We start from the raw sequence: 24,233 nt of genomic DNA on the forward strand, positions 1-24,233 counted from the left end.
TTATTTCATAAAACGTAGCTCTAAAGACAAGACTATTGGATTTCATAGGAATACATTTCAATTTTATTTTATTATTTACAGGAATATTAAAGACATTGCTAAGCATCATAAACAAAAAATATGTAGGCGTAGTAAAAATCGTCCTAATAATACTGCTTGTCATTCCAATTGGGCCCCATCAAACTAAGAAGACTTATAAATACTATAATCATAGTCTTTTGATGGCTTAATCTAGATAATATGTCCATCGATAACACAAATATTACGTCCAATTTGTGAGTAGGTACAGAAACGCGACCTTAGGCATAGGTCATTTTCATAAAGAGACACAATGTAGGTACCGATATCGGTCGATAATTTCAAATAAGTACTAGTTTGACTTTCTACGGAACATTAATAATGACAAGACAGACGTTAGATGATTTATTTAAATATATTGAGCATAAACAAAGATAGATATAACTCCGTAATAGATGGATACAGTCTAAGGAAAAAACGTGCCTCGAAAATCAAGAAAATTTGAGGGCGTTCGTGCGTTCGGGCTCGTTCAGAGGGCGCTACTAGTTTTGGCCTACAGTCGTATAGATGACGTTGACGGTTTCGTTTGTTATTTAACAATTTTAACGCATATCGGTGAAAGAACATGGGTCAAAATCATAAAAATAATTAATGCAAATAAAAAAAAATCATTTATCTATATTTAAATACATTCTATCGTATTTTTATAAATCTTCATTTTTAGTTTTAAAGTGTGTCGACAGATGGCAGTGAATTTACTGGGGTTACAAAATTTACTATGACAGTTCCGCTCTAGTATAAGTTACTCTATGGCATAAATATCCCAATGTTTAACATGTTCCCAATATTTAATGATATTAATTGTCGGGGTAGAGTCGTTTATATCATTAAAAATCTGTACAAAATGCGACAGTTTAAAGTGTTATGCCCGCAATAGTTGCCTTAAATATTATTGCTAAAAGAACCAAGTATTGAAAAGGCTGTCAGCAAACAAATTAATGTTTACCTTACATTTAAGTACCTCCTGGACTTCATTTTTGAAAGATATATGATCAACTCCAGTATGGAGTAAACTTAATCAGTAACATCCACAATCTAATAAGCTAACTCCGCACCCCAAGGTCTATAAGGTTTCGAGCTGTTCTGTGAATACTGGTTATGCGTAGGCTGGTGAGGATACGGAGTAGGATAATGAGGAACAGGGGGTGCGGGGTGGGGGCCAGGTGGTGCTGGTGGCGCAGGAGGGGCAGGGTAGTGGGGGTAAGATGGAGGGGCGGATAGCGGTGCTGCAACAGCCATAGGTGCAGCAATAGTTGTCGTCGCGGTCGAGGTTGTTGCTTCAGGTCTTAGCTCCGTGTAACCATGTTGAGTTTGAGCTTGAGGATGTACTGGTGTAGGATACTGAGGATATCCCCAGTTGGTAGATTTCGCTGCCAGCTCCCTTTGCGCCGCGAAGCACTGTAGATGGCTCATAAGGCGTAATCGCAAAGGGTCTTGGATGTCGAGGCCTTCGCAGCTGACGAGGTAGCGGGCCACTTCGGCCGCGCACTCTCTAAAGCCGATGCTGTGGTAATCCATGGCGTAGCGCTGGGGGTCGTACGCGAACGTGTCGAGACCTGTAACAAAGGAGAGGGGAGTTAGTTATGTTACGTATAAGTATGAGTTTTACTAAACGTTGCAACAATAGCATGCGATTTTAGATAATTGCTGGCTTCGTAGGAGAAATGAATTCAATCGATCGATCAAATGCCGCAATGTATTGCGAATCGCATGCAATTTATCGGTGACGTTTGGAGAGGTAAAAGAGACATGCTCGGGTGAGCCAGACAGTAGTCGTTACTTTTTATAAGTGCTTGACTGTAAAGACCGTTACAGTAAAAAATATAAATTATGTGCATAGCTAAGTAATTATCATTTTCTGCATAGGTACTTATAATGGCGGCATAAATGTGACGTTTTCGACCAAAAGGTACCACATTGTCGCTTGTGGATAAGGTTGATTTCTAATTGAAACTATATAGAAATAGCGCCTTACTGACAAGCGACAATAAGTACCCTTTTGGTTGAAAATGGCACAAATACTAAAGTTAACAGTAGATCGATACCTTTGGTCCAAATTATTGTTGTTTTTAGGGTTCCGTACCCAAAGGGTAAAAACGGGACCCTATTTATTACTAAGACTCCGCTGTTTGTCTGTCCGTCTGTCACCCGGCTGTATCTCACGAACCGTGATAGCTAGACGGTTGAAACTTTCAGAGATGATGTGTTTGTTGTTGCCGATATAACAACAAATACTAAAAACAGAATTTAAAAAAATATTTAAGTGGGGCTCCCATACAACAAACGTGATTTTTTTGCCGTTATTTTGCGTAATGGTACGGAACCCTTCGAGCGCGAGCCCGATTCGCATTTTGCCGGTTTTTTACTTATTTTATCAGTATTCTGATAACGATCACGAAGTTTAATTGGATGACAAATGTAGGAAAAAAAAATCTTCACTGAATAAGGAAATACCTCCCTAAATCAAATTTATTTCAATTCAATTAAAATTATATAAAGAGTGCAAGCTAGGTACGTTATGCAATTTCTATTTACTAGTGGCTATTAAAACTAAGATCGTTTTAAGGAAGACAGTTTTTATATACTTCACTATACTACTAACAACCCCTTCCAGATGTTACCAGAATTTGCGTATCAAAAGAAAACGAACAAAAACCAAATTTAAGAACTCATTCAACCCTTACGCAACAAGTTCTAGAAAAGGACAAGAATATAAAAATCTAAAGATTAAAGAGAGAGCTTAGAACGGTAACGGGACCCCTCCAGTTTCCGGACGTCTTCCGTACGGATGGCCAGGATAAGATGAGCTTCGGTCCCCTTCCGATCAATGGGATTTGATACGTGTAAAAACAGGTTCATTGATGATCGGGGGGGTCATGTGTGCTGGTCGGGGCAGTGGGCCACCGGGCCAGGGTGAGATGTGTCTGATTTTGTAATTGAATTGGATTTACTTTGATGTTTTTGGCGAGACGTCGATGGTAGAATAGGTATTTGAAGACTGTCAGTTCAAAAAAGATAATAAAAAAAAACATTTATTTCGGACGATAATACAATCCATATTTTGTTAGTTGAATAGAAGAATCGAGTCGAATGACATGTGGGCCAAAATAACCACAGAGTGGGTGCCCCATGAGTCAAACCGGGGATCCGGCAGACCTCATCGGCGATGGCGGGATAACTTGGACTCCTTTTTAAGCGACTGCCAAGATGTAGCTCAAAACCGGGAGGAGTGGAAGAAAAGGGGGGAGGCCTTTGCCCAGCAGTAGGACACAATAGGCTCGTAATAATACTATGTTAGCAACTAAACTAACAAATATAATAATAACAAACATAATGTGTACTATTTTAACGAAACGGGTACGGGTACGGCACTTGATTGCGCACACTTACTAGTAAGTGTTATGTAAAAGTACGCTAATAAGTCCAGTTTCAATAAAACAATATTCCAAAGTAAACCCAATATTTAAGGAATGTAGCTATAAAGTGAATTTTTCGAATTTTTTACAATATTTTAGGGTAGATAAGATAACTAAGTCACATTGACTTTGACCTATAAAGAAGAAATATAATGTTTAAAAGGTAACATTGTTGGACCCGGGTATGTCCTTAAACTACGTCCAAAAGAGAGGTATGGGTATGGGCACTGTGAATGACATCTCGCCTTGTGTGGTAGGGCACAGGACAGCGGCTGTCATTCCAGATCTAGAGCAGAGCCCAACTGGGGAGGTACCTCCACCTTACAGAAAACCGCAGCCAAATAACACTAGACCCTACTAATAGTGTTGTGTTCCTGCCGGTGAGTAAGATTGCCAGAGCTCGCGGGAGAGGAGTGTTAGGGTCGGCAACGCGCATGTAACTCCTCTGGAGTTGCAGGCGTACATAGGCTACGGAGACTGCTTAACATCAGGCGGGCCGTATGCTTGTTTGCCACCGACGTAGTATAAAATTTTTTTTATCACATTTTAAATAGGTACTGACACTAAATTAATTCCTTTTGTGGTCAAATAAAAAGATCCCAGATCACATTTAAATTAAACTGCTATGTCATTATTTGCTCAGGCTTATTAAAAGATACCCTTGAGTTCAAGTAGGTTTGAAAGGACATGTCTAACAAGTTTTTAAATTAATTATGGCAGAACAACGATTCAATTACGTGAGGTTTTTATTCATGTCTACTTTCATTTTCGCGAACATTCGTTGAGTAAGTCTTTATTTATGGGTCTTTATTAAACTGTAAGCCTTATTTAATGGTAGAAAATGAATTTTAAAACTATATAAATAAGTATAACAAAATATAGTTTGAAAAATGCGTTGCATAACTTTTTTATTCTGAAAATTTTTGGAATCATGGAAAATAAAAAAAAGAAAGTTAGAAAACAAAAAAAAAAAGAAAGAAAGTTCCCGTTCAGATTAGGGATTATTACTTAATGTTCTTAACTGTTCACGACTGTTTAATTTAATCGAAACTAACTATAAGAAGGTGCAATAAACGTGCACAAAAAATTCCGAGATCATATCATGAGCTTTGCAATTTTTGAAAATTCCTTTGGCACATTGCTAATGTAGTAAATTAAATTTGATTAATAATGCTTTCGAATAATGATAATATTTTAATAGGTTACATTGCGTTTCACATCTCAGCTCGTTTCAAATAATGACAATCGATATTTCTTCATTTTATTTTATAAACTTTTTTACTGTATCCCCAAATTCCAGAGTTCTTAGTCTTTGTTCGCCTCTTCCTTCCTTAATATTGTTTGTTTTTTGGCGCGCAGGTGTGACAACCCTTGCATTAGAATATTTTCTGTGCCAATCTCGACCTTATTCTCAAAGCGATAAGGACATGAAACTAGGGCTGGCACAATTTCCGCTTGTCATTGTATGGAATTGACGCGTGATCGTTTAATGTGGATGTAGATTAGTAGTTTTTACTTGAGGAAAGGGGTGGTAAGGGTTAAAATGGAATCGTTATGTTAAAATTATTGTACTGCGTACACACTGCGTAAATTGTACTACTTTTTACGCGCACAAGAGGACACTACCTTAAACTAGTAACAACAAAGCATAAAACAAATATCGGCAAAAACTTTATTGCAAACCGAATAGTAAAGGCTTGGACAGGGCTCGGAACCGGTATTTTTTAAAAACCCCGAAATAGCCCAATATTTTGAATTTTTTTATGCTCATTACGTAGGACTGAATCATGTATTTAGGAAACAAGCATTATTAAAACGTCCCATTAAAAATGAAATTATAAACAAAAGAACGAAAAAGAACGTAATAATACCGGTATTTTTGTATGGAGCAAATACCGGTTTCCGACCCCTGGGCTTGGAACAAACTACCCTCTGAAGTTGTGAACCCTACAAGTGAATCAAATTTAAAAATAGACTAGACAAACTATCTAAACAGTGAAATCGTGCTAAGTGAACTATGATTTAGATACCAGTATCAGCTGTAGAGTGGTTTGTAGGGGGGATGGGGGGTCAGTTATCTATGCAGCTTACTGTACTTGTAGCTTAAGAGGGAAGAATATCTTTGCGATCCTAACGAAATATCGGTACTTTTTCTATTTCCATTTCGGGAGAAACGGTTTCGACTAACTAAATCTTAACAAATCACTTTGATTTTGATGTCGATCGCTTCAACATAATTTATTCTAGGATTATAGGTTTCGCTTTTTTTTGTAAGTATTGCTAATTTTGAAAAAAAAAAAGGAAAACCTATAAACCTAGTTTTTTTATTGTGCCAAAAACGTACTAAAAATCATAAACAATTGAAAATATTTAAAAGTGGAAAAACATTTTCACTTTTTGTATGGACGAGTACAGTCAAGGGCATAAATATATATACATTCCCAAAGTTTCAAAAATATGTGTACGCTCTAAGCTCTTACACCTTAGACAATAAAGTCGTGTTCACATATTTTTGAGCCATTTGTCTGGATCGATATTTTTGCCTTCGACTGTACGTAGTATTCTTGCCTCTTCAAAGTTTTAACCAACAAGAGTTATTGTTGTTAGGTATTTAATAATTTATGTCTATCTTTCTTCGCGCCAAATTTCTTGGTAATCAGTTGTTTACTGTTTAGCCTTTAGATGGTAATAGACAGACAAAGTTAATTACTTATTAACATTACTGATACATATTACGTAACTGTATGGATTATTTTTCATCAATCATCAGGCATTCTGAGGATGCAACAGAGTTAAACGCTAAGATTAAACAGAGTACGAATTTTTCTTTAAATTTTCATTTCCCATTCAATTTCCAGAAAAAAATACCTATAACTTTGACGTGTAACGATACAGGCCCCTTGATAAGGGCATAAAGTAAAAGGGCCTCACCACAGGGCACGGTTAGTACGGTTACGTCGAGATTGGACGACGGACGTTTCCTTTAGGGCTCTATTCTCTTTGCTGTTAAGGGCCCTTTACTCTACATTAACATACCTACAGTCAAAGGTATGCCTAAGTGCTACAGTAGGTGTCAAAGCTATGGTCCAAAGATGAGTGAATCAATGTTAGATTTTGCACAGCACAGCTCTGTTTTTATAAACCAGATACTAAAATGACAGTTCCGCTTTTCTAGACTCTGACCACGCTAACCTTGAGCAAACTTGGCAATAAGAATGCATTTATATCCCTATAAACTATTCGTAGTATCGACAGGTAAAACTTATGCAGGCGCCATCTGTTAAATTCGCCCGGCTATAGGATTTTCTAGTAATGACACAAGAACAAATAAACCTAATGATGCAAAATTTGCAAAACGTGTTTTTGTGCATAAAGTGAGAATTGATGGAAACAGTTGATGTGATTTTTTAAACATAACACAAAATGACTCTTAATTTAAGAAGCAAAAACAGTGATTTTAATTAATTTTGCTTATGTAATACTGGATAATGATTTGTTGTTTTTCTTCGTCATTTCTCAAGTTTATTATTGTTTTTTAAAAGGTCAGTAAAATTTTAGGACATTTGCTTTTCTGTTTTGTTTTGTAAACTGGGGGAGATTGCAACAAAAAGTTTTTCTCATCATCATTGTTACTTTTCTTTAAAAGGTTTTTTATGTAAGCATAGAGTAACTTATACTAGAGCGGTACTATCATAGTAAATTTTGTAACCCCATTAAATTCACTGCCATCTGTCGACACACTTTAAAACTAAAAATGAAGATTTATAAAAATACGATAGAATGTATTTAAATATAGATAAATGATTTTTTTTATTTGCATTAATTATTTTTATGATTTTGACCCATGTTCTTTCACTGATATGCGTTAAAATTGTTAAATAACAAACGAAACCGTCAACGCCATCTATACGACTGTAGGCCAAAACTAGTAGCGCCCTCTGAACGAGAATCAAATTTTCTTGATTTTCGAGGCACGTTTTTTCCTTAGACTGTATCCATCTATTACGGAGTTATATCTATCTTTGATGTAAGTAAAGCAAAACTTTTGTTCGAGAAATATCTCCAAATGATGCGAACACGTCATGATTATTTTAAAATACATAATAATGTGTATTTTTAATTTTAAACTTAATAACAATAATAAAATAGGTATAGTAAACAAACGGTTTTTTTATTGTGCACTGCGCCCGGCCAACCGTTTTCGAAAGGCATTTTATCATTTAGTTTTGTTATAATAAATAAATAATAAATTATTTATTTGGCAGGCAAGAAACCCAATTTTTACAATTTACAAAAAAAAAAAAAAAATACAGTGCAAAATACTAAAACTTACAACCTAAAACAATGAAATAAAACATTTACAAACTTATGGTCTAAAGATGGCCGTTCTCGGACCGGTGCAGTTTACGCCAATGTTTGTTAAATTCGTAGTGGGGTATTAAGATAGTATTTATGCCGCTATCGTAGACAATAGACAACTGAGGATGCAAATTTCTAGTTCCATTTTTACTCTTTACCACATATTTAAATAATCGATTGATAATTAACAGTTAAAATTAGGGTTTCTAAATTATAATTAAATTCCTAAAATTAATTTTAACTGTTAATTATCCATCGATAATTTAAATATGTGGTATGTGGTAGTTCATTATCATTTTGGACCTAATTAAATTTTCGCAACCACAGACTTTCTGTTTACATATTCTTTGAACAATTAATTAAATTATTCCAATGTACTTTTATCTTTCAACACGTTTGCAAATAAAAAAAGCTGTAAGTACAGTTTTATTATACCTATTAACAAAAAGCCAAACAGGGTGATAGAAAAAGCATTGATTTAATTATTTCGAATAAAAGCGATAGCCAAAAGGATAAAAAACGTTTTTATCAGATTCTTCATTCAATACGACATTCTTTTATCACATTCTTCGAACGAGAATTTGGTCCCATTTATTATATTAGTTTCTATTAATAGTTCGGGGCTAATAAGCTGTCCTTCATAACCACAGACATCTTATATAATTTAACATACTCATACTAATATGTATTTTTGCTTGTCTACGGAATAATTTTTGATTGTATATCTACCGGTAGACTATGTCGGAAATAGATGCCTCGCTCACTGTCCAAGGTCCTAGATCACGCGGCCGCGATAGGCCTAAGAAGCGCTGGCTGAACGTCGTGACAGCGGACATGGAGGAGAACACAGGAGAATAATCTCACACCTGAGGATGCCGAAGACCGGGCAAAGTGGAGAAGATTAAGTAGGAAAGCGGATATATCGCGCAGATATCTACGGCATAATTAGCTTTCTAATAATCCTAATAATCAAGTATTAACCTAGTCTCGGTTATCGATTTGCAAATAGTACCTTTTTGGTCCGTTGGGTCTTCCTTTGGGCTGGGTTAGGTACGTAATCGTGTTACTAGGGCAAAACCAAAATGGAATTAGGACATTCATTAGGTACTAAGTGAACTACTAAGTCAATTTTGTGAGCAAAAAGGGTTTAAAGAAGCTTATTTTATAAGAAATACTAAAAGCAGGCAAGTAACCATTTCTTTAAGGTACTTATGCGACACGACACATGCCGAGTGTCCTTTTCTGGCACCACTCGCAGCACTAACTTCTAATTTACCTAGATTTTTGTTGTGTATGTGTATTTCGAATATAAGTATCATTTATTCATTCTTAAATTGTATCATCCTTATAAAAAAAACTTAGAGTCCCATTATCATACACATAGATTGAATTAAAAAAAAAACATTTGTTAGCGGAGCTCAAGCTCAATAACAGTTAAGGTCTCCTTTGTAATATAGGTATAGTAATAGTTTATTCATAAACAGTTTTCACTGTTTGAAATTAATTTACATATTAATCATATTATACTTAGGTTACATAATTATTTAATGTAACTTAGGTAATACAATTATCAATCAGTAGGTACGTAGTTAAATGGAAATACTTAGAATATGCCTGAAATAAAAAATAACATTGTCATGCAGGTTTTCGTTATTACGAACGAAACTAGGTATGCAAAATGACACCATTTTATAAATCTACTTCTCATAAATAAACTAGCTTACAAGTGAAATCCCTCCTAAGTCGAGTCCCATTACAAACAATTCGCAAGGGCTATCATCCCCGCTGGGACAGGGTGGGGCGGGTCGTTCCCACGGACGTAGGTTCGACCCCGGACTGTGATAAGATAACTGCAATATGGTCAGGGGTTATTATAGTCAATTACATATCCAAATTTGGGCGAGTGAAAGATATTGATAAGGCAGATTGCAATATGGTTAGATACTTTTGATGGGGGTAAGGTTTTTTAACAGATAATATTGAATTAATCTTTCAAAATTTTTGACATTATTAAACTACTAGCTATAACTAGCGACCCGCTTCGTACGGGCAGAACTTTGTACCTATAGTATATACCTAAATCCGCATGAAAATCCGTCACGTAGTTTTTGAGTTTATCGCGAACATACATACATACAAACAGACAGATGCGGCTGGGGACTTTGTTTTATAAGGTATAGTGAAAACGTTTGAGGTACTTAGTTCCCAAATTAATATGTTATAAGTATGCGATAATAGAGTACGTCGCGTTTGTTAAATACGGTTTATTAAAAGTAGGAGATTGTGTCAGAAAAAATCATATCGACATAAATAATGAACATAAGGTGCAATGTCTAACATTACTTTAAAAAAATACAATCATCATCATCATGTCAGCCGATAGACGTCCACTGCTGGACATAGGCCTCCCCCAAGGCTCGCCACTCCGACCGATCCGGTGCCGCTCGCAACCACCGAATTCCCGCGACCTTCACCAGGTCGTCGCTCCATCTTGTTGGAGGCCTACCGGCAGTTCGTCTTCCGGTACGCGGACGCCACTCCAGAACCTTCCGCCCCACCGGCCATCAGTTCTGCGAGCAATGTGCCCCGCCCACTGCCACTTAAGGTTAAAAAAATACAATAAAAGATTATAATTGGTAAAGCAATCTATTATTTTCGGACTGCCCATCTCAAGTTCCCAGGTTCACACGAGAAAAAAACGCTAAACCTAAACGCTTATAACTTCAAAATGTAACTTTAAACGCCTTTGAATAGTGTTTGCCGCTTTAATGAACCCATTGTTGACCGCGATGGCCCTTTAATAGACCCCAGGGTCCCCAGGTAGACACCTGGCGGTAGAAGTAGAAAAAACCAGGAAGTGTGACCATATGTGGGCATTTTTTTCTATGGATGAGTGAGAAGTTTGTGGTCGGGTGTTTTTGAAATGGATAAGGATAAGTGATTGATTTGGTGGAGGGAAATCCATATTTTAGGGTAGAATACTTTGATTGCTAATGGTTATTTTGATTTTAGTATGAGGTTACGATGTATTCTTAATACATACTTTTAAGGCGACATATATTATTTTTATACGTATGTGTAAGGTATATCGCGTCCATATTAAACAAGCAAAGCACCCAAAGTAACATATGTACATAGTTCTATTTAAAAAAATCCTCAACCTTTATACATATACAAACGTGAAAAATGAGCACATTATTATTGTTGGGTGTGTTGTTTTGAAGCCAGAACATAGAAAATCCTCTGGTTTACGTTATTTTACAAGCATTTACGAACAAAATGAATTTCACCTCGCAAAGTCACCTTTAACTGTCATAACAAAATTATTCCCCGGTGACATTTTGTCCTCTTATTGTCAATTTCTTTGATCATTGATATTTAAGGTTAGATATGTACTTGTAATTCCTGATTAATATACTAAATAAGACTACTTACTGAGCCAATAGGTATTTGTTAGCAACGATAATCAAATTAAGATTATTTTTAAATACAGGCAGTTACGTATGTACTTTATCTAAAAATAATGGAAATACTAAAATAAAATAGAAATTTCTTTATTCTTTCACAATTGCCATTTTCCGCTTTCATTAATATCCTATGAAAGTTTCCTGAAATTTCCGAGAACTTTTCTAACTTTATTAAAACTTTCCGCAACTTAATTGCCTTCCGTGGCATACGTGCATCCCGTAGACTGGTCGTTTTAATATACCTAGTTACACTTCTTTTTTCAACCGAAACAAACTGTCGAGGGTTCGGCCTTTCACCATAAAGACAATACACATTATACATGTGTTATAGCGTTAACCGAACCGCGACCTAACCGCAAAATCTGGCTAACCGCACATCCCGAAACTATTGTACAAATTAAATTAGTGAAATAACATTACAGGAAGAGCTATTTCATAATTAATTGGATAATGTCTGTTTCCTCTTCTGGTGTTTAATTTTGAAGTTAAGTTACGAACGGTAAAAATATTAAAGAGAATAATTCGTTTGCACAGTCAAGTTTAATCTTGTTTTTAATGAGAAAATAATATGATCTTAGCTTAGGAAATTTTTTAGATTTTCCCATAACGTAAGCTTTAACTTTAACAATGATTTCAATGACCATCCTGAAATCGTATCGAATCTCAACACATAACAAATTGACAAAATACCCCCAAAAAAATCACCTAAACATTCAAGTTCACTTTTGAATTCAATTAGATCTTTAACGCTATGAAAAGTTGTATTTTAATACAAAAACAATTGTTGTTACGACCTTTTTGCCGCTGATAGTGGTCGATGCCACCTGTCGGATGCGGAAGCGGGCCGTGGGAACGCGGAACTGCGCGGGCGCACCGCACGGCGATCTCCCGATGTGCGGGCGCAGCGGCGGTTACGAAGGGACGTGAGTGCAAGGAATAATAGTGGCGGTTACAACGATTTGGGAGCGGTGGTAGTTAAGGAATTTAGGGTGTCGAGTAGGTATAGTTATATTTCGTAAAAAAAAAATGTAAAAACTTGAACCACACCAAAATCGTATAGGCATATATAGGTATGAAAAGCCAAAATATTTAGATCAGTACGGTTTCACTCACTATTATTTCAACAAACATGTCGCCAAGAGCGACTAAAAATAACATGTCTCACGATAGTTTAAGTTCGGGTATGAAAAGTAGTATGAAAACAATTTGCAGTATAAAATTTCGTATTACGCAACAACGATCATATATGGGAGTTTATACCTTGAAATATTTATTAAAACCAAAATAATGATATCAGCATAAATGGTACGCTACATATATAGTCATAGTCATTTATTCATATAACAAATATACATTGCGTTTGCTAACATAACATAAAATACAAAAAGCTCGTCGACGCAACCGGTGACCAGAGAGCTGGCGGCTTTCTCTCCCAGCGCGTAAGTATTGCCATTCAGCGAGGGAATGCTGCCAGCATCTTTGGCACAATGCCGCGGGGGCCTTATTTAGATGTTTTTTAATTAAGAGTAGTTTTGTTTTTTAATTTTTATTATTTATGTTGTTATTCTTAGTTAGTTTTAGTTTTACTTTAAATTGAATAATAATATGGTAATATGTTGTTAATAGAATTTATAAATACATAAAATACTGACCTCAAATTAATATTAATTTCCAATAAAAACAAAGCGTAAAATGGCAGTAGTCTACAATCAATGTTCCTTGTAACTAATATATAGTTTTGTAACTAACTGTTTATAATTAATTAATATTAAAACTTCTAAATTATTTTTTTTTTCAACTATGACACAATTAATAAAAAAATATTTACTACGCTTCAAAACAGTAATTTTTAAAGTTATAATACAAAATTGTCGTCCAATTTTATCACCGCGCTTGGAAATTAAGATCTTTGAAATTTTTGAATATTTCGCAAAACTTGAATGCTCACAGTTAAGCGTAAATAGGCAATGAATTCACAAGTTCCATTATCTTCGAGGTTTGAATGTTTTAGACAAATATTTGACACCGAACCGAATGTAGGTACCTATTTATAGATAAGAATAACTAATTTTTGAAGAGAACTGCGTAGGTTGTACCATAGAGTAACTTATACTAGAGCGGTACTGTCATAGTAAATTTTGTAACCCCAGTAAATTCACTGCCATCTGTCGACACACTTTAAAACTAAAACTAAATATTTATAAAAATACGATAAAATGTATTTAAATATGGATAAATGATTGTTTTTATTTGCATTAATTATTTTTATGATTTTGACCCATGTTATTTCACTGATATGCGTTAAAATTATAAATAACAAACGAAACCGTCAACGCCCTCTATACGAGTGTAGGCCAAAACTAGTGGCGCCCTCTGATCGAGAATCAAATTTTCGTGATTTTCGAGGCACGTTTTTTCCTTAGACTGTATCCATCTATTACGGAGTTATATCTATCTTTGGTTGTACTATATTTCCGAGTAATAATTGGGACAAACATTTTGATTAAAATTTATCTATTTATAGTTTATAATTAATTAATATTGTCATTTTTCTGCCCGAAACACTGGAAATTCTAGTTCAGGCATTTGTAAACTATCCACTCTTCTCCTATAACACTTCGTAGTATTTAAGAGATACTACTAAATAATAAATTTGTATTATTTGTTCTTGAAAATTAAATTTCCCTAATTCAAGATTTCATATTATTCCCTAGAGGATGGAAAGGATTAACAATATTGTCCAATATTCGTTAACAGACAGTCTGATTAATTAATAAAATTGTTAATTGACTTTAGATACAGCAAAGATAGATATAACTCCGTAATAGATGGATACAGTCTAAGGAAAAAACGTGCCTCGAAAATCAAGAAAATTTGATTCTCGATCAGAGGGCGCTACTAGCTTTGGCCTATTGTCGTATAGATGGCGTTGACGGTTTCGTTTGTTATTTAACAATTTCAACGCATATCAGTGAAAGAACATGGGTCAAAATCATAAAAATAATTAATGTAAATAAAAAAATCATTTATCCATATTTAAATACATTTTATCGTATTTTTATAAATCTTCATTTTAAGTTTTAAAGTGTGTCGATAAATGGCAGTGAATTTACTGGGGTTACAAAATTTACTATGACAGTACCGCTCCTATTATATCCTCTTTGGATACAGTCAATATCATAGTAGCGGATGAAACAACGTGCTACAATTATCTGAGATCCCAGATAACTTTTCCATATATAGATAAATTAAATAAATTAAATATAAATTAATTAAATAGATAAATTAAAGCCCCTGGCGTCCATCGGCTCGTTGGGTGGACGACATCCGGAAGGTTGCGGGTCACTTCTGGATGAGATTAGCTCAGGACCGGGACAAGTGGCGTACTGGAAGAGAGGCCTATGCTCAGCAGTGGGCGATAAAGGGCTGATATGATGATGATGATGATGAGATAAATTTCTGAAATTCACGTTCAAAAGTACCTATATCTTTTACAGTCTTAATTGTTCTATATATAAAGACATCACCGTTTGTTAAGCTGTTACCTACAGAATGGAAGACACACTATGACGCGTCGTTTGAACCGCTACTTTTGATGCTGTCCATGTTTTTGCCCAGGTAGCAAAATGACGTCAGGGACGTCATAATGACGGCATATTACGTCATAATGACGTCGCTGACGTCATTATGACGTATAAATGCTACTGGGGTGTTGATTTGATGCTGTCCATTTTAATGTTGATGCACTCCAATTAAAAACGACTTATTGATCTTGTAAAATACGCGTTAGTCGGATTGCATGTATACTTTTTGAGAACAATAAAAAGAAACTTACTTTCATAATATTGTCTTCGGTTACCGCGATAGTTACTCATGAAATAAAACTATGAAAACGGATTATATCGCGTATATTGAATTTATAATACATCCCGACGCTTCGAACCCTTTACGGCGTTCGTGGTCAACGGGTGACTGAGGAAAAATTACAAAGTGCAAAAATACCCACATACTAAAATAATGAACAATCATAGACTATAAACTTTAAGTCTGGTTGTACATGCAAAATCGGTTCATAAGGCTAGTTATACACTACAATTATTTTCAAGTAAAGAGATATATATATACGCGATAAAAACTTATCTTTCATCAAATTCACTCATAGGAGATCTAAAAAGTAACAGTCACGAAAAAAGTTGCAACTTTTCAATAGACAGGATAACGGAACCGTTGTTACTTTTGCTTTTTTACGTATTTTATGAAGCTTTTAGCCAACCGTTAAATCTTTTATTGATTTGTAGGAAACGGAAATGAGTTGTTGAGTGAATGAATGGAGAGTGAATGACAGATCTCGGGACTTGGACGGAATAGCGGTTTTTGAAGTACGATTTATATTCCGGATGCTTTTACGTTTTTAGATAAGGGTAATACTTTTTATCTACAATGGAAATTTCCCGAAATAATATAAACTGTGCCCATTTTACGACTGGTTAGAAATAAACAAGCTTACGTAAGAATTTATAATTGGACTTAGATAACAATAACGAAGTAAAGTTCGCAAGGTAAACTTTAAACTTGTACTTATAGTTGGAGCTAATCCGTAGCAAATTTTGGAACATCAGGGACTTTATTATAACCCTGGTATCTCACGGTCTTAATCTTTCATCGTATTTTTCGCGGTGTGATCTTTTGATTCCTTTTAATTTCCTTTACGCCCCAAGCCTCCACTTGTGTCGCCTCGCCTTGGCGTCTTCCGAAAGGATTAGTCTGATAGAAATGTGTGGAAGATAGGATATTACCTTTAGCATGTATCATCTTGAGGTGGTCCACAGTCAACTGTAGTATCTCAGCTTTCTCCAGCTTCGCACTGCCCTGTTTTTCACAAGCTGCTGGGACAAGCCTCTTCAGCTCGGTGAGGGAGGTGTTGATGCGGTCACGTCTCTTCTTCTCGATGACGCCTCTGCGGCGTTTGCGCGTCATGAGTTGACAGGAGTCGCCGCCGGGAGAACTGATAATAAAAACAATCTTAAGTTATTATATGTTATGTTATTGTTATATTGTAATTTGTACATATGTTGTGAAATAAATATATCTAATCTAATCAAATCTATGTTGAAAAGTGACTAAGGCAAGTACCCAGAAAAATTCAAATGTTTAATAAAATAATTTGATTTGTTCCCCATTTGTAAAGAAAAAATTGTTACCAATCTTCAAAATGAAAGTGAAGAAATTGTGCCATTGGAAGATAATAGCATATACTACTCAAATAATGTTCCAATTGATTTTAAATTTGATATAGAATGACTGACATGTAACTTGGTGTTATTAATAAATTATTTGTGTTTGTAATGGAAATCCATGTTTTTACACACACACACACACCTGTGTACCAGAGTAATAGGATAGCATTGGATTAGTATAAGCGCACTTTGTAGAATAACTAAACTATGACAAAAAAAAATAGGAATATTTTTTTAATTTTTTAAACTGTTTTAATATTTGGGCTAGATGTTTTCGAGGAAGATTAAGAATATATAGAGATAGTATAGTACCCAACTAAAATCAATCGATAGGTATCACTACATAGTATAAAACAAAGTAACTTTCCGCTGTCTGTCCGTCCGTCTGTCCCTATGTATGCTTAGATCTTTAAAACTACGCAACGGATTTTGATGCGTTTTTTTAATATGATTCAAGAGGAAGTTCATATGTATAATTTGTAAAAGTTTTGTATAAATTAGTTGAACTACCCGTGCGCAGCCGGGGCAGGTCGCTAGTCAATTATAAAATACGAAAACATAATTATCAATTCGTAAATCCTTGCTTCAGTTAACTTTGCAACTTACTTAAAGAACTTTGCTACAAGTAATACAGAAAATAGAGCGGTTTATTTTTCGTAGCCGCGTAGCTCTACGGTCGTAGCACTCTATGTAGAGCGATAAACTTATTGGAATCTATTTTGTAGATCTACATTCATTTTATTAACTTATTTCCCAGCATTAATTAGGTACCAATTTGCTTTTCAATAACACGGGGATGAAGACTATTTTTATTTGATTGTAAGTAGCCATTTCAATATACTTTCTAAATAAGCTTTTTAAATAGCCTTTCAGGACAAGAAAAAATCTTAGTGGTTAATAATAATAATGAATTACCTTTTTATTTGCGATTAGACTCGAAAGCAAGTGTTTTTTTATAGTATACAAAAATTTGCTTTATAATTATGATAGAACTATTTTTTGTGCTTACTTTTGTCACCATCAATGGAATATCATTACTCGTACCTCACAAAGAAAGTGTGGAATATCAGCAATACAGTAAATTTTTTATTTAAATATGACGTGTATAATGACACATCCTCACTTTGTTCTGCTCATGTCGGTGCAAAGTTAGCTTTAGCTTAGACGGACTATCTTGATTTTTGTAGAGTTTTGTCATAATAATCATAAGGCTAAGTACAATCTCACTAATGCAGCACTAATGATGACACCAGGGAGCCGGATTACTGGAAAATTCGGATTACTGGAATTTAGAGCAAATCTGCATATTATTGATGATGTGTTTTTAGTATGTCATAAAAATACATTTTACTATTTGAATGCTGAAATTCCGGCCAGACATGTAAAGAACTAAAGTACATATTAACATCTTATATGTAACTCGTGTTTTATCTTTAAACAATTAATTTTACTAAAATACTAAATTCAAAGAAAATTCTACTCTACGCACATAGTAAATTAGGACTTAATGATCATTTGTATACCAATTTTAGTGCCGGATTAATGAGTATAACGGACCATCGGAATCATTTAAAATCATTTGTGCCATTCTCAACCAAAAGGGTATTGTCGGTTGTCAATAAGGCGCTTTTTCCATATAGCTTCAATTTGAAATCAACCTTATCGACAAGCGACAATGTGGTACCTTTTGGTTGAAAACGTCACATTTATTTTTGCTTTTTTTAATATGTCGGAATGCCGGATTATCGATATTTCACTGTACTTACGTGGCATCTTTACTGCTCTCCTCCGAGAACGCATCGTCTTCGCTCTCGGAATGCGCGCGTTTGCTCCTGGGAGCCGGTACGGCTGCCGGCGCGGGCGCAGGCGGCCAGTAGCCCCACTGCTGCTGCTCCATATGGCGGTGGTGGTAATCCATGTTCGGTGACAGGTTGGTAACACTTTGTTACTTAGTTTAGTCAAGTCACTGGTTTTTCACAAGCATTGGTTGGTTGACAAGTGATTTTAGTCACTTAGTTTAGTTAAGTCACTGGTTTTTCACAGGCATTGGTTGGTTGACAAGTGATTTTAATCACTTAGTTTAGTTAAGTCAATGTTTTTTCACAGGCATTGGTTGGTTGACAAGTGATTTTAGTCACTTAGTTTAGTTAAGTCACTGGTTAGTTGATAGTGATTATAAATTTTAAAGATATTTTAAATTCAGATAGCTTTATAATGCTTTATTTGATGATAGGTTTATTCACTACAGTTTTAGGAGTCACTGGTTATCACTTTTATTCGTTTTTGATGGTTAAATTATTGCTTTTAAAGTTGTTGTTTAAATATATCTAACTTGGTGATAAACTTGTGTTGACGTCACTTAAAATGTTCTACACAAATTCACTTAGAACTGCGTGGCGTTCTTAGACTTGTTTAGTTATTAGTAGATATAGAAAAAAATACGTAAAATTTTCAAAGACAAGAAGTAACTCCAAGGGAAGGTTACGGTCACTGAAAAATTTGACACAAAACACTTTAAAACTTTAATTTTTCAGTCACTTAAATCCTTGCAACTTTACACTTGATCATAATTTTCTGTAAAATTAATTATCGTCCAAAATCTAAAGGTCACTTAAGTTTCCGCAAGTAGGTCACGTTTCTTTATACGCGCGTCTGTATCAGACACGTGCGCGCGCGCCGACGTCGTCGCGGAGTGTGGCGCCGCGTGCGGCCGTGTGCCGCCACCCTTCGCCCATTTATTAAAAAAAAACGTTTAACCACCACCGCCCTTATTGGAGTTTCAACTTTACCGCCAACAACTTAAGGTTGAATATATTAAATAAATGTTTGTGGAATTGATGCGCTTTGGTTTTTAAAACGCACGCGGACGTATGCACTCGCCTTTAGAAAGACTATATTACGCTACCGCTATGCTAGATGAGTTTAAGCTGTATTGCAATGACATAAGGCTTGTTGTGATAGTAAATATAATTTTGTAAATATGAAAATTGGCAATGTTAAGTTCAGTGTTAAAATACGCTATTTTGAGCTTTGTATGAACAGTGGTAAGGAGTTTTTAAGCGCAAGTGGAGATCAAGTACCGTTCGAACTATTCGTAAATTTATACTCATCATTTCCGCCTTTTATTATAGCTTTTAAATACCTTTGTTTAAAGTTGAAATTGGCTTGTTTTTATAGTTTTAGGGGTTATAATAGCCACGTGTCAGGCGGACGGTGGGAAATGAAGGAGCAATTAGGAAATGCAATTTTATTCCGAGTTATTGGTGTGAATGCATGGGGGATGTATGGGGTTGCATGGGAGCGTGGGAGGATTAACTTGCTGTATGGTAAATAAGGGTAAAAAGCTAGTTGAGTTTCAATCGCTTTGAGTGCTTTTTTTAACAGCGCATCCTTGTTTAAGGTTGATGTGAAAGAGACTTGATTATAGTTTATTATGAAGATACAATACATTATATTTAGGTATTAGAACAAATTTAATTATTTTCCAGGGGGCGCCATAGCCTTCAGTGCATATACTTACTTGGAATATTTCGACCTATGCCGCTGTGGCCCAGTGGCCGAACGCACAGGCACCCGCCGCGATAGCAGAGGACGCTGGTTCGATTCCAGCCTGGGGCACTGGAGGCCTTGGTCACTTTTTTTAGTATATGACATTTATTTCAGTTTATTATCTTTAGGTACTTATATGTGGTATATTCTAATTATACACTGAATATACACATTAGGTTGAGGTGATATATCATTCTTAATTGTTTATATATTATACTTAAAATTGTTAAACCTTAACAAAAATATGAAGAATCTAAACTACCTAAACCGACCAATTTATGTGTACCACTAAAAGAATGTTAATTTACAACTTTTTATAAAATTTTACCCAGTAACATTAAAAAAAAAACACAGAAACATAGTACACAGTTATCATGGTAATATCTAAATCAATTTATTTTAATCTTATTCATTTCAAATATTTTGATTGTCCGTGTGTGCGAGGCGGGCGGCGCGGGCAGTGCACGACGTACTACAACCGCCGCGGACACTCGTGCCTGAGGAAGGATTCCCAAAGAATCCGAAACATGTCGCCAAAAGCGACTAAAAATAATAGTGAGTGAAACCGTACTGATCTAAATATTTTGAAATATGTCTCACGATAGTTTAAGTTCGTTCAGTACAGATACGCATTTATAAGTTACAATTAATTTGAAATATTTTGAGCATTTCATTAATTACCTTAACCAATTCTGCTGATGACTGCCGTTCTAAAGTCTTTTAAGCCTGTAAGACACGGGCTTTTCTTTAAAACACAATCAAAAAGGACCCAATGCACATAAAACAATTTTGAAATGACGACTTTCAGCTTCTACCAAAAAGGTTCAGTTTTGATTTTATCCCTTTTGCCTAACTAACCCCCTATAAAATTAAAGACCTCAGTTGGCTATTATTTAGTACCATCGCTAATTGCTACGGAACCTTAATTAAGGTTCTGTATGCCCGGACACGTCTCAGACTTACTTTTGGATGAATTTAGTCGATGGGACAATGGGTTGATATACTTACCTATTGTCTTATACAGTGAAATATTAAGTTATTCAATACTGTCATACTTACGTACCGTACCAATATGTGACGTTTTCAATCAAAAGGTCCCAAATTGTTGTCGCTTAACATAAGGACGAAATTGGATGGTATCTTTGTACGAATAACCTGTCAGAGCGTTCTTATGGCAAGCGACAATGTGGTACCTTTTGATTGAAAACAACACATATAATGAAACTTACACATGTAATTACATAACACGGTTTTACAATAAATAACCATCTTATCTTATGATGTTTGTTTGTCTTGTTTAACCCACATAATTTCAAATAACTAGGTCTCTCTCTGTGGGCGCTCCCTCATGACTGAGGATCGTGGTCATCAGTGGATGTGGATGCTCCACACCTGGTTCTTGTAATCTGCCTCCATCGGTGCCTGTCCATCGCGTCTCTGACGACCGAGCAAAAGCTGGTTGAGGATGGGGCCCATTCAATTTCAATTAATATTTTTTTTTCAATTGGTTAAGAGCAACGCACGGATTGCGGAGATTGCGGGCTCAAGTCCTGCCGGAAGCGTAACTTTTTCCATTTTTTTCCTTAATATAAAATTTGGAGTATCACTTTTTAGTTTTACTTACTAGCAGGAGAAGCGGCCTACCTTTAAGTACATATACCTACTCGTAAAGAGCCTTATGCGCAGCATCATTGGATTTAACTATTTTAAAAACCCCTACGCTATTATATATTTTTTTACTAGCCTATTATGGTGTCCCGCTGCTGCAAAGGCCTCTCCCCTTGTCTTCCACGACTCTTATATACCAAAAAAACCATTTTATGCAAAAAATAAGGCATTTTTCATTTTGGGAAAGAGTGATATCTTTAAACCACTGGGTCAATTCTATGAAACATAGATAAGCTCACAAGCAACTAGCTTACACGTAAAAAAACCGCATCGAAATCGGTCTACCTATACGTTGGAGAGCTACGACGCCACAGACAGACAGACAAACAGACAGATATTGGCGTCAAATATATAATGGTCCGCGAGCCAGGCGAAAATTTCGTCAATCATCGCCTTCCTCGCGAAAACTCGTATAGTGGTTAACGGCTATTTAAGATGCACCCTAGTGGAAGTCAGCTGCCGCTCCGTTGGTGGGTTGAGGAATGGCAGCCACCGAAACACGTAAAAAAAAAAATGTTTTTAGTCATCGCCTTCCTCTTGATACTTTGTCAGATGGTAGTTTAGGTGCTATTGATAGTAAAACCAATCGTCAGCCGGTTGTATCGCGGTGGAAACATCGTCAGCTGGTCACATGAACTTGTAAAAAAAAAAAATGTTTTTAGTCATCGCCTTCCTCTTGATACTTTGTCAGATGGTAGTTTAGGTGCTATTGATAGTAAAACCAATCGTCAGCCGGTTGTATCGCGGTGGAAACACCGTCAGCTGGTCACATGAACTTGTAAAAAAAAAAAATGTTTTCAGTCATCGCCTTCCTCTTGATACTTTGTCAGATGGTAGTTTAGGTGCTATTGATAGTAAAACCAATCGTCAGCCGGTTGTATCGCGGTGGAAACACCGTCAGCTGGTCACATGAACTTGTAAAAAAAAAAAATGTTTTCAGTCATCGCCTTCCTCTTGATACTTTGTCAGATGGTAGTTTTGGTGCTATTGTTAGTAAAAACAATCGTCAGCCGGTTGTATCGCGGTGGAAACACCGTCAGCTGGTCACATGAAAATTTAAAAAAAAAGTTTCAGTCATCGCCTCCCGTTTGATACTTTGTCAGATGATAGTTTAGGATCTGTTGTGAATAAAAATAATCGTCAGCCGGCTGTATCGCGGTGGAAACACCGTCAGCTGGTCACATGAACTTGTAAAAAAAAAAAATGTTTTTAGTCATCGCCTTCCTCTTGATACTTTGTCAGATGGTAGTTTAGGTGCTATTGATAGTAAAACCAATCGTCAGCCGGTTGTATCGCGGTGGAAACACCGTCAGCTGGTCACATGAACTTGTAAAAAAAAAAAATGTTTTCAGTCATCGCCTTCCTCTTGATACTTTGTCAGATGGTAGTTTTGGTGCTATTGTTAGTAAAAACAATCGTCAGCCGGTTGTATCGCGGTGGAAACATCGTCAGCTGGTCACATGAACTTGTAAAAAAAAAAACTGTTTTCAGTCATCGCCTTCCTCTTGATACTTTGTCAGGTGGTAGTTTTGGTGCTATTGTTAGTAAAAACAATCGTCAGCCGGTTGTATCGCGGTGGAAACATCGTCAGCTGGTCACATGAACTTGTAAAAAAAAAAACTGTTTTCAGTCATCGCCTTCCTCTTGATACTTTGTCAGATGGTAGTTTAGGTGCTATTGTTAGTAAAAACAATCGTCAGCCGGTTGTATCGCGGTGGAAACACCGTCAGCTGGTCACATGAACATATAAAAAAAATTGTTTTCAGTCATGGCCTCCCGTCCCGTTGTTTGATACTTTGTCAGATGCTGCTGTGTTGCTGCTGCACAAAAAACTGTTTTAGGTGCAGAGCAGGCATGAGTTTCAATAAAATTTTAGTTAATTTACTTTCATATATTTAGTGATAGCATATCAGTAGTGTGTTAGTGCCGGTTCTAGACCAAAACTTTTCCGCTAGGGGACGACACTAAATCTAATAAAAAATACTGCAAAAATGGAAAATATATCCACCTGGTGCATCAAAACATTCAAAGTATTTAAGATGCACCCTAGTGGAAGTCAGCTGCCGCTCCGTTGGTGGGTTGAGGACTCCCGGTTGATACTTTGTCAGGTGGTAGTTTAGGTGTTTAGGTGGTCAGTGAACTTGTAAACTTGTTGGTTGATGTTAAAATAAATGTATTTTCTTTGTTTCTTTCTTTCTTTCTTTCTTTAAAAAAAAAATTGTTTTCAGTCATTGCCTCCCGTTTGATACTTTGTCAGATGATAGTTTAGGTGCTGTTGTGAATAAAAATAATCGTTAGCTGGCTGTATCGCGGTGGAAACACCGTCAGCTGGTCACATGAATTTGTAAAATGCTAATTTACTCATTGTTATCCTTATACATAGTAATTTATTAATCTCATGAAAAAGATCGTTAACTATTTATAAGCATTTGGGTATACATATTTTCATTCCTTTTGCT

At 35.8% G+C, this 24,233-nt stretch overlaps 2 protein-coding genes across 2 annotated transcripts in view; both read right to left on the bottom strand.

Annotated features, from left to right (window-relative positions):
- LOC134756102 (phospholipid scramblase 3-like) overlaps window positions 1-24,233 on the bottom strand; it is a 455,878-nt gene that overhangs the window by 222,962 nt on the left and 208,683 nt on the right. The window lies entirely within an intron of this gene.
- On the bottom strand, window positions 1,088-18,491 carry LOC134756111 (hairy/enhancer-of-split related with YRPW motif protein-like). The gene is made up of 3 exons (XM_063692926.1): window positions 18,324-18,491; window positions 16,117-16,325; window positions 1,088-1,634 (listed from the first exon to the last, which is right to left on the bottom strand). Exons 1-3 carry the CDS (start codon window positions 18,473-18,475, stop codon window positions 1,114-1,116), a joined length of 882 nt encoding a protein of 293 aa, XP_063548996.1. The 5' UTR covers window positions 18,476-18,491; the 3' UTR covers window positions 1,088-1,113.

The sequence above is a fragment of the Cydia strobilella genome, chromosome 3 (genome assembly GCF_947568885.1).
Source record: "Cydia strobilella chromosome 3, ilCydStro3.1, whole genome shotgun sequence".
Taxonomy (NCBI): domain Eukaryota; kingdom Metazoa; phylum Arthropoda; class Insecta; order Lepidoptera; family Tortricidae; genus Cydia; species Cydia strobilella.

Coding starts and splice junctions, on each gene's coding strand:
- LOC134756111 (XM_063692926.1), bottom strand. CDS start 18,475: ATGGATTACCACCACCGCCATATGGAGCAGCAGCAGTGGGGCTACTGG. Junction 16,326..18,323: donor GAGAGCAGTAAAGATGCCAC/GTAAGTACAGTG, acceptor TTTTATTATCAG/TTCTCCCGGCGGCGACTCCT. Junction 1,635..16,116: donor CAAGATGATACATGCTAAAG/GTAATATCCTAT, acceptor CCTTTGTTACAG/GTCTCGACACGTTCGCGTAC.